We start from the raw sequence: 13,901 nt of genomic DNA, 5'->3' as shown, positions 1-13,901 counted from the left end.
TGGAGTGCGTCTGCAGGAGCAATTTACAGTTTCTCAGTAGAATCTGGAGGAAGGGTCCTCCCTAGTCTGTGACATTGCCTTGTACAAGGGAAAAGCACTTGCCTCTTCTTCATTCGTTTTTAGGGTTTTGAGGGTCATGATTTCCACTCCCCGCAATCACAAGGGCTAGAGATAGTCTCACTGCCACCACTTCCCACCAAAAAAGCCAATGAGGGTTTCATTATAATTGCTTGAGAGAAATAAAATAGCAAGAGGCAATATCATTTACTTCCTGCTCCTGTGAGCAGAACTAACCACGGAGGTGTCTGGCAGAGCTGTTCATGCTCGTGTCTGAGGCCATGCCTTACCAAAGCTCCCAGATGTCACCACTTGCATCCAGGATGCTGCCCCCAGATGAGCTCCTGATACTCCAAGCACTGTTTGACCATTCAGGTCCCAGCTAAGAACAAGATGACAACTCCATTTTCTTCAGCATTTCTCACATAACAAGACAGAGTTGAAAGCAAATCTTCAACAACAGCCTGTCAACGATGCTGTACCTGCCTACTCCAAAAGTCCCAGTTTGGAGATCACTCAGTCACCTCTCATTTGGAGAGAAAATCCAAGGCAGGAGGAGTGCATATGGAAGGCGCCGAGAGGAGCTACCCATAAAAGCAACCACACAGCAACATCTCCCCTTCCCACCTGCCTGCCACGGCGGGGAGCGGAGAGGCACCCAGATGTCCCGGCCCCACGTGCTTGCGGGCACAACACCCAAGCAAAGGCCACCTTGGCAAGACAGGTTGTGACCTCGGCTGCACCAAGCATTTGTTTGAGGATCTCTAGCTGGGTTTTTGTTTTTCCCCCTGTTTTCAGCCTTCAGTCCCATTCTGTTTGGTTTGGATTCACGCTGTAGGTGAATCCATCGAAACTCAGGCTGTTCCAAAAAGGAGTGGGTTTGTTTCAGTTGTTCTGTAGTAGCGATCTGCAAAACGCTTATCATTTGTCTCTTCATATCTCTGCAATCTAGAATATCCTCTATTGATTATTTTGGCCACGTACACCAGCTGCATTGGAATTACAGGGACAAGCAGAGAATCATAATTCAGAGGGAAAAGAATAGAAGACCCTGTGGCTCTGTAGGTTTTATTACGTTTTAGCAGTAATTTATAACAAGCGTTCTGGGCTATTTGCTAACTCTCTAGATAAAATTATTATTATTATTATTAATATTATGCATTTACTCTAGGAATGAATTAATTTTGATCCCTAAGAATCTCTCTGCTTCACTTTTATATAGACGTCACTCATTCACCACAGGAGGCTATTTTTCAGTCTGAAGCAGAGGGAAAAATCTGTTTGTACAGATGCTGCTACACACCTTCCTCGTGAACGCAATGCCAGAGTTGAAAGGAACCTACTTCTCACAGTGTCTCACAACTCCGCTTGCAGTGTAACGCTTTGGTGTACTTCTCCCTCCATTACTTGCTGCATCCTCTGTAGAGAGGGAGACAGACCCCAGAACATTAATTGCTCAGTTTGCACCCAAAAAACACTTCTCATACATTCAAGAATAAGCAAGACCTTTTTAAAATAAATGGACTCTACGTAGCATTTATAGGCAACAGATTATGCTCCCCGTTCCAAAAGGGCTTCTGAATGCTTTAGGTGGTCATTACTGCAAAAATATTTCCCATCAAAAGCCACCACATGGCTTGCCAGAAATCTCGTGCTCCATCAGTGTTGCAGCACGACATTTCATTGCTTTGTCTCGTTCCCAGCACAGCATGCACTGAATCGAAGAAATTGCCTGCGTTTCTATTCATTTCTCCGTTCAGCACTATGCCTGCTCTCCTTTGCTTCCTCCTGCATTTAACAGTGGAGGATAAAGAGATTGTCTATGGCTTTAGGAAATACTTCTTCCATTGCACTGCTTTGGATTTGCCTTCTGTTTGCTTGTTTGGCATCAGGGAATTTTTCTCAAGGACAGTTTTGTACAAGCAGCTGTGTTAACCTCTCCTGGTACTGCTTCAGGACAGAGATACAATATTCAGGCACGAGCTTTGGAGTGAGGATCACTGCACCGAGTAACGAGAGATTTTAATGGATGCCTCGAAGGCTGTAAAGCCAAAGAAATGTAAAAGATACGGCATTTCAGTGTATATCCCCAACACATATCGCCTTTCCCATTTCAAAACAGATGATATTAGCAAGTTGTCTGGTGTAAGAGCATCGGTTCACGGAAGGAGTGGAAACCTACCGTATTTCCATGCTGCTTTTTTCAATAAGCACAGAAGAACCGCAGGGGTAAAAACTGCTACATGTGTCCATGAACATAATTGCTGTGTTTTGTGTTCCAGCTCATCCTTGCCACACGGGAAGGAGGATACAACTTGCAGTGCCAGAACCTCCACAGCGCAGGGGAGGCTGACATGCGGGTGAGAGACGGCAGCGGCTCAGCCCCCGGCATGCGCGGCTGTCCTTCCCCCTGCATCCGCGGGGCGACAACTTCTGCCTTCACGGGCGTCATAAAGGCATCATCAGAAACATCCTTAACATGAGGGTTTTAACCAAGTTGCCTAACAGCTGGTAGCAAGCAAGAAGTGTTATCTTTGATCCAATACAGATGCATCCTTCCTGTAGAAAACACGACAGGGAGGATTCTGAAAAGCCATATCTGTGATAAAAACAGCGTTGCCTGACTAGTTAAACAGAGAATATGGATCATTTAAGAAATTCGGAGAAAAATCAATCATCTAAAATCAAACACTTGTTAGGCTCTATCTGGAAACTGATTTAAGCCCAACTCTAAACCTTGGAAAAGTGCAGAGACAGTGTGCTGGCTTGGCTCATCTCTAGTTTCAACCCTTATTTCTGCATCACAGCAATTCCATGTATTAACTCTCTGTCATTCCCCACATCAGGCTTGCTTTCCAGATAACATTAGAGCTCAAGGGCAGAAAGATTGGTTAACTTATATCTTTTCCCCAATCTTCCCCAAAATTTGTCTTTGTTTTGGCAAAGAAAAAGTTAAATACCTTTTCCCATCGACAAGACACTTTCCCCCTTTCAGTTTTAACTAACTGTCCTGGGACATATCCTGAGCTCTGATGAAGTGTCTCAACTCTATTCCATTGTGTTGAGCATGAAATTTGAGTTATTTAAAAAGAAGCAGCTGCCAGCAAAATCTGTTCAGTGACAAGAAAGCATAAACGGTAGCACCCTTAAAGAAACCACACAAACACCCACACTTCATCTTGGATGAAAAAAAATAGAACAGTTAGAGAACCCTACCTCAAATTTTATCTAAATATAATTTAAGAAATATAATTATATTTCTTATTATATTATAAATAATAATATTATTGTAATTATATAAACACATTAAAAATTATACATTTTTTCTAAGCTGCTTCATTCAAAAGAGAAATAAAATTGAAGCCAGAGCTTGTGCTCCTCCTTCAATAGGACATTAATGCCTTTTGGGAAGCTGCATGCCTAGGGGCTGATACAGGTACAGCAACATTTAAGCCCTTTTACAGGCAGATACTGATCTCCCACTCCTTTGTTCTTGCTTGTACAGGTAGCCAAGGTGCTGTGGTGGTATTATTTTTCCAAAGTAATTGAATTCATGGACACCATCTTCTTTGTACTGAGAAAGAAAAGCAGCCAGATCACCTTCCTTCACGTGTATCACCATGCCACTATGTTTAACATTTGGTGGTGTGTTCTGAACTGGATACCTTGTGGGCAAAGTAAGTCTCTGTTCGCTTCATCACCCGGGGTAAACGTCACCTGCTGCCAGAGGGAAATCACATCACCACGCAAAGCAAGCTATCATATAGCACCTTTAAGGTTCAGAGCCTTTCAGAAGAGCTGAACACCTGCAGAGTGCAGCAAAATTAAAACCACGGTTAAAAGGTCGGGCCAAAAGTATCCGAGTATTAGGCCCTAGATGTTGCACATAGCTGCCGCCACCTCTCGTATTTACTTCTCTTCAAACCACTTTTGGGCAGGATAACACTACTGAGAGGTACACAGGAGCAGCCGCATACAGGACCTACTCCAAAAGCAGTTGTAGGAAGAAACCGTGACCCTGGTAAAGTCGGTGACACTCACAACAAAATGAATGCGATAGCGTTTTTTACAAGTTTGACTCCTGTATGCATCAATCTGACGTTCTGTTTTAGCAAGATAATCACTAATTAAAATACCAGTTTGAGTTTGTTTTGTTTTAAATGAGAATACATCTCATTCAAGTAGAACTACTGGACAGCCAGAACTGATAGATACGGTCTTACATTTCATATCGGAATAGCAGAAGTAGCAGCATCCTTCGCTTTATTATATTTTGCCTTCAACATATTTCCAAGAGTAATCTCTAAATGACTTTGCCTCTGAGGAGGATATTGTAACTGTCACCATCTCCCCCATTAAGGTGGGGAAGACGTACAGTGCCACAGGCTGGTCGCTTGGCATTTGTGTACCAAGTCCAAACAGCAGAGAACTACTTCAGGCGTCTCACAACATGCACACTTTTCCAGGGCTTCGCACAGCCAGAGGCTTCCTGTGTCATTGTCATCAGAGTCGAGAAGAAAATCCGTTTTCTTACTTTGAGTTATTAAAGGGAGTCGCCTTAGTCCACCCTAATGTTTTGTAAAGCAACTTGTTGCCGGTATTTTCCAGAACAAAAAGCAGCATTCCCGTTTGTCGGCACTTATTATGGACAGCGCAAAAATCAAAGTAAATCACTGTTATAGGTAGAAGCAGAGATCGAGGATTTCATAGGAATTACAATCCATTCGTACAGAGGTGTAAACAAATTAGTGGGGGTTTGTGCGTTCCGTTGTGTCTGAACGTAACCCCCACACTTTGCACTATTATAATCAACAGAGTGGAAAAATCAGAGGCTAAGTAATTAATCAGTGGAAAATCAAAACAATTGGTGAGACCTTCTGTAGTCGTCAAGCTCTGCCATCAAACACGTGAGCGTACAGCGGACAGAGTAGCGCTGCTACTTCTCAGTAGTCCGTAAGGTACAGAGGGCAATTCATTAGCTCTAGAATTAGTATTTACTAAGTGTAGGTAATCAGAATGGCATGGTATTATCCGGGAAGAAGTTCTGATAATCTGCATCTAGCAGAAGAGCCACTGGAGAAAGTGAGAGCGGTGCTGAAACGCAGCCACACGAGGCTGCTTTAATTCAGAGTAAAGCCTTACCGCTGCCTCGGGGAGCGGGAGCCCGCCAGGGCGCAAAGCTGCGGTACCAGCAGCGCAGCCGCCCGCGGCGGCGGCCAAAGCTCACAGCCGTCGCGGAGAGACTCGTGCAAATAGCGTTCGGGGAGGGGAACAGAAGCAATAACCTGCAAACTACAGAATAGAAGAGGAAAGCAGAGAAAATGAAAGACACGGGACAAAAATACAACATCCAGCATGAGGAAAAAAGCCCTACAGAAGTATCATTCAAGCTTGTCAGTTGTCCCAGGACAGCATCTCTTCACATCAGGAATCTCTTTAGCAAAGGATAAGCACAGAGGGAAGACTCACGTACGCAGGAGACATTGCTAACAATAGTATCTTCTCTCTCACTTTTTAGCAGTTGGTATATAAAATGTTTCCCTTGTTGGATTTTTATAGGTTTCTTTGGACCCACTTTGAATAGCTTTATCCACGTGCTTATGTATTCTTATTACGGACTGTCAGTCATCCCTTCTATGCGCAAGTATCTGTGGTGGAAGAAATACCTCACTCAGGCACAATTGGTATGTATCTATTTTAATCTCATTTTTAACCACGAGAAATCCTTCAAAATGCCAGAGAGGATAAAATGAATGATACATAGATTTATGATATATTGTCATTTGCAGAATTAAGCCAGTTAGAACTAAAATACAACAAAGCTTTCATGCAGAATAAGTCACTAATAGAGCTTGGTATAACAATAGAGGAAATGATGCTCAGAAATATCTTCTACAATACAGTAGAAACTCTACAGTCCATAAATCTCCATTATTTTTGGCGTCTTACATAGAAAATGGACACTGCTTAAATCGTGGCAAATGAACTAATTAAAAAGTTATAAAAACTGACAGAGCCAGCTCCTGCCACCTCCAAGACGGACCCACCTCTGGCCAAAGCTGAGCCCATCAGCAAAGCGGGGGCACCTCTATGATATCCTATTTAATAAAGGGTAAAAAAAAAAGCTGCACAGCAGCTGTGAGAGGGGAGTGAGGAAGTGAGAGAGAAACAAGGTCAGAGCAGAAAGAGGGGAGGAAGAGCAGAAAGAGGAGAGGAAGAGCAGAAAGAGGAGAGGAAGAGCAGAAAGAGGAGAGGAAGAGCAGAAAGAGGAGAGGAAGAGCAGAAAGAGGAGAGGAAGAGCAGAAAGAGGAGAGGAAGAGCAGAAAGAGGAGAGGAAGAGCAGAAAGAGGAGAGGAAGAGCAGAAAGAGGAGAGGAAGAGCAGAGATTCCCCTGCAGCCCCTGGAGAAGACCATGGTGAGGCAGGCTGTCCCCCTGCAGCCCATGGAGGACCACAGTAGAGCAAATATCCGCCTGCAGCCTGTGGAAGGCCCCACACTGCAGCAAGTGGACATGCCCTGAAGGAAGCTAAAGCCCATGGGGGACCTCACGCAGAAACAGGCTCCTGGCAGGACCTGTGGCCTGTGGAGAAGAACCCACACAGGAACAGGTTTGCTGGCAAGACCTGTGGCCTGTGGGGGACCCACACTGGAGCAGTCCATTCCTGAAAGACTGCACCCCATGGAAAGGGCACACAGTGGAGTGGTTCTTCAAGAACTGCAGCCCATGGGAAGGACCCACATTGGAGCAGTTCATGCAGAACTGTCTCCCACGGGAGGGACCCCACACTGGAGCAGGGGAAGAGCATGAGGAAGAAGGAGCAGCAGAGCCAAAGCAATATAGACTGACTGCAACCCCCATTCCCCATCCCCCTGCACCACTTGGAAGGAGGTAGAAGAGTCAGAAGTGAAGTTGAGCCTAGGAAGAAACAGGGGCTTAGGGGAAGGTAGGGTTAGTTTTGTTTTATTTCTCACTATCCTTCTCTGTTATTAATTAGCAATAAAATTAAATTAATCTTCCTGATGTCGAGCCTGTAACACTAATTGGTAAGTTTTACCAATTACCATCCTGCCCTTAGCTCAACCCACAAGTTTTTTCATCTTATTTTCTCCCCCTACGCTACTGAGGAGAGGATGTGAGAGAGCAGCTGGGTGGGCACCTGGCAGCCAACCGAAGTTAGCCCACCACACCACGGTGCAACTACAAAATGCAAAGTGATGTAAACAAACTTTTAGACAAGACAGAAGTTGCCTGACTTCTAAAAGTCTACTAAGCAGTTGCTGTACCCAAAGAGCTAAGCCACATCAAAAGCTTTTATCAACACGATAAGTCTTGATGTGAAATAAAGTTCCTTTCACTTTTTTTTTTTAACCTTAGGGCCTGTTCATATTATTTGGGTGTTCAAACGCCTGTGTAGAAATGTGTTTAGCAAATGCTTCTTCTCTGAGCTGAGACCATCCCCACAGTTGAAACTTGCTGCCCTGTCTGAAATACACCACAGCACACTGGAGGGAAAGCACGCTCAGCTGGCTGGGGAGGAAGCGGATGCACCACGTGCACTGTGGTTCAGTCCTAAATACAGCCAGCCTTCTGCAATTCCTCCGCCAGCTCATTTTTCCTTCATTTGTCCCCATCTTAACTCTGTTAATGTGAACGCCAGCATACCTGAACTTCTCCTCAGACCTGGGATTTCCATATTCGGTTCAAACTTCCAAAGCTATTGCCTGGAGTCTTCAGAGTTTTCTTGAGTTTCTGACCAGTAACAGAGATAATGTTGTACCTAGCACAACATGGTCTGGAAGATAGAACAGCCCCTATTAAAATAAAAGGGCTTTCATTTTGCCAACTAGGCCTATAAACTCATATTTCATAAATCTCTGACCCCTTAGGTTTTTTATAATTTCCTAAGAGTACCATTTTAATTTAACCTTCACAATACATTCACAAGTTCAGAAAGGGATCATTTTCAAGGGTACTCAAACTTCCAAAGAGCAGGACTAGGTGGCATCGTCATATCTGATGTAGCTGTCACCGACCCTTTCTCAGCAAATACTCACCCGTGCTCTTTCCCCCACAGATCCAGTTTCTGCTCACTATTGTGCACACACTCAGTGCAGCTGTGAAGCCGTGTGGATTCCCATTTGGCTGCCTCATGTTCCAGTCCTCCTACATGGCCACACTGGTCATTCTCTTCATTAACTTCTACGTTAAGGTAAGCAGTCTTCCAAAAGCTGTCCAAGAAGGGTGGGGAAAAAACACAGAACTTTTTGGATAGCAGTCCTGATGAGCTCACGCACAGAATGAGCATCAGGACTCAAAATATGTTTGAATTAAAAAAGATATGTCAGTTCAGAATGACAGATGCAGTGATGTCTGCAAGAGACGGTTTTTCAGTAATGACGACCTCCCCATTGCCACTCAGCTCTTCTACACTGTATAGCAACTCAGGTACCGCATTCAGGATTTAGAGGGCCTGAATTTGCACTGTGGAGCAATTTTTTGAATCTTCCCCCTCCTTGGAAAAAAGAAACAAGCATCTTTGTCTATTCATTGTTTATTTCAACCTTTTTTTAGGTTGAAACAAGGCTCCAGCTTGCCTGCATACATAGAACTTCTAGTGAAAAGGGCTTAAAATCTCTTTTGACATCAAAGAAGCGTTACAGTAATACTAGTAAGGTAATATCACCCGCAGCAGTGAAAATACAGTTCCCTTAATGCAGTCTGAAGCAAATATGTACATCCGCATCAACGAACACCAGACAGCTCCATTTTGCAGTTAACCAGAAGCAATGTTTAGGGGGCAATAAATAAATCTAAGTATTTACTTTGGATTTTGCTTTTACAGACATACCGGAAAGCACCTTCAAGAACAGCTATAAAGGAAACCTCGGTCACAACAGAAATCAAGAACGGTTTCCATAAGGACTGCTGTGCTGCTGCCAATGGATTCCTGAACAACAAGAAAGCACAATAAGTATAGTATTCCCTATGATTTTTTTCTTTGAAAAAAAAAAGACTGAATTACAAGCTTTAGCTTAAAACCTATTTGATTACATTTATCAGTTCTTTGTACCAGACACTTAATGTACTGCTATTTAGGTTTTAACAAAACAAGTAGAATTACTTGTCCTGTCAAAGATCACCATCAGAACAAGGCGGTCAAGATCTCTCTCATATGAAAAAGAAAATCTTTCTGATCTCTAATGCTGACACAAAAACGCCTTATAAGACACTTGATGGATAAATCCATCAATGCCTTCAAAATGTTAGGACTCTCTTCAGACTAATGCCCCGAGCACTTTCTGTGCATGCGAGAGGTCTGGAGGCAAGGCTGGAGGTCTGGAGCGCACCCAACACATTCAGCTAAATTGTGGCCACGGTCAGGAAAAGGCGGGGGAAGGCGAGAATCATACCTTTTCCATTACCATACCCTTCTCCGCTTCTTCCGAACCGTTCTCCCAAAGCACGCTCCCTTCCGCGGACACCAGCAAGGTGCAGCCGTTCCTTTGGTCCTGTGGGAGCCCTGGGGAAGGACATAAGGGAGAGCAGAGCCCAGACGCACCATCCCAGGGTCTGTGGGCAGACGTGCACTGTGCTCACTCCCTTTACGTATGCGCAACCCGACTCGAACACCACGAAGGCTGGCAGGAGCTGGCTGTTTCGGGGGGCTGGATTGGTAGCACCCGGGGCTGTCGGGTATGGTATTTACAATACGTGATATTACACGATTATATGGGATTTTTGAGCTCTAGTCAGAGCAAAGCAAGTCACTTTGGATGTGCTGAATTAATAGGAGTTCTGACTAATTGGATTTTGAAAGAAATGGGAGCTCAGCAACTTAAAGATAAATCCTTTGAGTGTAAACATGCACAAAGTTAATTCTATACAAACGCTGCTAACTTGAAGCAAACTCACATGCCAAATATGAATAGACTGGAAGACGCAGAAGACCTTAAAACTGAATTCAGCAACGAGCAAAGCACGGGAATTTCTGTGCTAGGTGGGTCTTATTCGGACTGGTCCCTGGCTGGAGAAACAGGTGGGACTGAGGCACAATCCTCTGCAGGGAAAGCAAGGAGGGACTCGCCGTCTGCAGCTGTAGCGGTGTGTCTCATACAAAGGCCAGTCACCATCTTTGCTGCTTCAGTTAGCTGCGTTTACCTCCCACTTAAATGATTAAGAAAAGCCAGGGCTAGCTTTGGAGATCTGCCCTCACCCTTTTCTCATTTAGCCCTCTTCAAAAACTCTACCAGAAGCGGACACAGGCTTTTTCCCTCTCCCTTTTTCTAGTTTTGGTCTCTTCCAATCTCGTGTGTACAAATTCCCTCAGGAAAAACACCTTTTGGAGTTGTCCCAGCCCACCAAGGCCAAAGCAGTTCTGTAAAGGGACTGCGTCTTCTCGCTCCCATCACCCCACAGGGTCCCGGGGTAAGAGGGGGACAAACCCCTGGCGCAGCCAGCACAGAGGGACCAAGCAGCTGCAGAGGTGGCTGTCCCAAATCCTGCTCCTCCACTTCTTCTCCACCTCCCAAGTCAGTTATCCCCTACTAGATGATCTGTCATCAGTGCCTGGAGGGGCAAAGGCGGGAAGGCTCGTCCCAGGGAGCGGTGTGGGCGCCGGGCAGCCAGCCCCGCTGGGAGCGGCCTGGGGGACTGCGGCCACCGGGGCTCATGGACAGGAAGGAAAGGGGCTGCGGAAGTGCTACGGGATGGGGGAAGAACAGGCGGGTTTGTCCAGCAAAAGCAAGAGGAGAAAGTGGCACGGATCAGAGTTCAGTCTGAATTTGTGCTTGGAAGTCCCGTTGGATCCCGCCTGCCTCCAGCCAGCTCCAGTTCCTGTGCTCCATTACAACGTGGGCAAAACCTTTCTGCTCCAGCAGAAAACCAAAATCCCCACAATGCTGCAGCACAGGCCATAGGTTTGAGCAGCCTGGCTACTAAACTACACCATCACGAACTGGGTGACCAAAATAACTGCAGCGTGCAAACACTTTAACACCACCACCGCAGACATACATCTAACTGCTGCGCATTCACATTTGCTCACTCTTCATGAAGCTGGCCACAACAACGTTTTGCTTTGTTTAACGTTTGATAAGGGGAGGGAAGGCAGCAACAACAACAACAACAACACAGTCACAAAGCCTAGACTCTGTGTGCGTGCACTAGTTCTCACGGGCCCTTCCAGAAAATTTGCTTTGCAGATCTTTCTGGTTGATACTGTAAAACTCACAAGTTGTAAGAAATTAGCGGGTATGAATGAAGGTGTCGTACATGGCCCTAAGTAAAGGGAGAGTTTCAGAGCTCTGCAGATGTCAGTTTGATGCTGGAAACCAGGGTAAAGGCAGAGGGAATTGGAAAAGCTGACAAGAGAGCACGCAAAGCAATTAGCTGAACCATTTGTCTGAGGCAGGCAACAAACTGGCCATGTGGCCCAGCGTGGAGTTTAGGCTGAGCAGAGTCCATAACCTTTTAATGGCAAAGCATGCATCTGACTATTAAGGTGGACAATGTCAGCGTGCTAAGTGTTAAAGTTTACTACAGCAACCAAACCCACAGATATTGTCTTTTGTTTTGCTGAAACCTCATTAAAAAGTAAAATAAATAAATAAATGCCTTACTTGAAACTCAAAGGGCTGAGGAAAAAAAAAAAAAAAGAAAAAAGAAAAAAAAGGAAAAAACCTAGATGGTCTCACCTTGCAGATCCAGATCAGCCAGGAAAGCTGGAATCAGGTATGTTTTAAATCCTTGAGATCTGTCTTAACATCTGCAAAATGCTGCAACTTTGAAGAAAGAGAAGCGCTGACTTTTTCAACTGATTTTCCTGTAATACATAACACTGTAAATAAACAAATTTTACTATCAGGCTGTCTCCACTCCCCTTTATTTAAGGCATCATATTGCTGGGAAGCAACTATCTGAGACCACTTGTGTTGTGAAACTTTGTCCGAAAGCTCTTAAGACATTCGCCCCAGACTGAGAAACAACCTCCATGACCTTACACACCACCTCCGCCGGGTGTTGATGTAAAGCTCCCCAGTGGTTTTTGTACAACTGTTGGCTGTGCTCTGCCCTTCTCATCGACTGGGCAGTTTGGCAGTTCTGCATATCACGCTCACACGCACGCACATACTGATTAGGTTGATAGGAAACAGTTTTCTACAGCGTGCAGACGCAGCATGTTTACACTTCCTACCTTCCTTCCTACCTGGAGATACCTTTCTCTGGCAGACTGAACATCCCTGTCCCTCCTAGACAGTCCTGCTTGTTCCCAGTAGCTCTAGAGGCAACGTGGGTTGCCACCTTTACTCCTCTGGGGTTTATTTCAGATGCATGAAGTAGATGTTGTGAATACCTCATACTGACCTTGCTTTTTCCAGCAGAGAGAAAACACACTTTCAGGACTGTCGTGGTTTAGCCCCAGCCGGCAAATAAGCACCACGCAGCCGCTCGCTCACTCTCTCTCCCACAGCGGGACGGGGGAGAGAATTAGGAACTTCAGTCCAGACAGACTTGTTAAGATTATCCTGTGGTTCCGCTACCTCCCTGTTCCCAGGCTCTCTTGCCTTGCAGACTTTGGCTGGTGAGATCCTTTTAATTCATCTATTATAAATGGGTGAAACGACCACTCTTGACTTTGACGTATGAAAACTTCCAAATATTGAAGAGGAAGACAACCATTGCATCCCACTCATTAGTTCAAATGAGTTTGACTCTCAGTTTTTATTCACATTTGATTTAATGCACTCTGTGGTGCCCCACACAATACCAAAAACATCTCTAGATTTTGCGGTGCACAACAGCGTGAGGGCACAGTGAAGCATAACTGGAGCATCACTGTTGAAACACCATGGTGGAGATAAAACTTACAGAACATCAGCTCTCCACCCAAACATACCTACCTGCGGGGGAAGAGCCCATTACTTGCCAATACGTGGAATCCTGTCTGTCAGTCCAGACTTCCTCACTGGCAATGCAGCTTCTTGTGCCTGCTGCTTCTGCTATATAAAGACTTTAAATTATCTCATTTGGGAGTTCTACCTGACAAAAATAAGCAAATAAATCAGCAGTCAACACAGCCTACAAAGAAGCATGTGAATTTACAGTGACTCCCATCCAGACTTCACAGCTGAGAGGCTTTTAATTGATGCATATTTCCTGGAAAAAGGCAAAACTTAGGCTTGAATGATTTTTTTTTTCAAACCAACAAAAAGGGAAGTCTGGTCTAATTCACTAGCTGAATTTCAGCTAGGGCGGTAAAAGGAAACACTGAGATTATCCTCAATATATGTGAAAATTTTAGGATTTTATCCTTCAGAAAACAATCAGAAAAATATTTCAGGTTTGAGAAAATGCTTAACTATAACACATTCAAGCAAAACCATATAAATGAGGTGAAGGACTAGGATCTCAGCAACACAAAATGGAGCCAGGCATTCCTTTTCTCTTCCCCCTCAGCCTACCAGGTTGCATTAACAGCCCTTGCTCAAGAAATATGGAAAACAGACGTTTAGTGCCCTGCTCTGGCAAAGACGACCAGAACCCACAGCTTTCCATTTCCAGGACAATCTTTTTGGGCTTACATAATCTTCTCCAGGCTCAAATAATGTTTAAGCGCTCCATGGAAATGCAAATAGAGTCATTTAACAGCAGGCTGTACCTGAACAGCATATAGACTAGTAGCTAACCACTCTTCTGAAAGGTGCGATACACAGGGTTTAGTTCGTTTCACCAAAGAAAATCAAAAGCGGGTTTCTCCACATGCCACATGAGTGATCTAATCACTTGGACTGCAAGAAAAACAAAAGCATCCTTCTTTTAAAATAAAAGCATCCACACAGCATCC

General features: G+C 44.7%; 1 protein-coding gene across 1 annotated transcript in view; it reads left to right on the top strand.

Moving 5' to 3' along the window:
* The window catches only part of ELOVL2 (ELOVL fatty acid elongase 2), a gene marked incomplete at both ends in the record, with an annotated part of 51,369 nt that extends 42,340 nt beyond the window's left edge, over window positions 1-9,029 (top strand). The window contains 5 exons of the mRNA XM_081996458.1: window positions 2,340-2,417; window positions 3,563-3,734; window positions 5,617-5,741; window positions 8,133-8,267; window positions 8,901-9,029. Coding sequence (XP_081852584.1) covers window positions 2,340-2,417; window positions 3,563-3,734; window positions 5,617-5,741; window positions 8,133-8,267; window positions 8,901-9,029 — 639 coding nt within the window. The remainder of the gene's footprint in view (window positions 1-2,339; window positions 2,418-3,562; window positions 3,735-5,616; window positions 5,742-8,132; window positions 8,268-8,900) is intronic.
* Window positions 9,030-13,901: the final 4,872 nt, after the last annotated feature.

Source organism: Phaethon aethereus (genome assembly GCF_964289735.1).
Source record: "Phaethon aethereus genome assembly, chromosome: 2".
NCBI classification, from domain to species: Eukaryota; Metazoa; Chordata; class Aves; order Phaethontiformes; family Phaethontidae; genus Phaethon; species Phaethon aethereus.
This window is presented reverse-complemented; position numbering and strand designations above follow the sequence as displayed.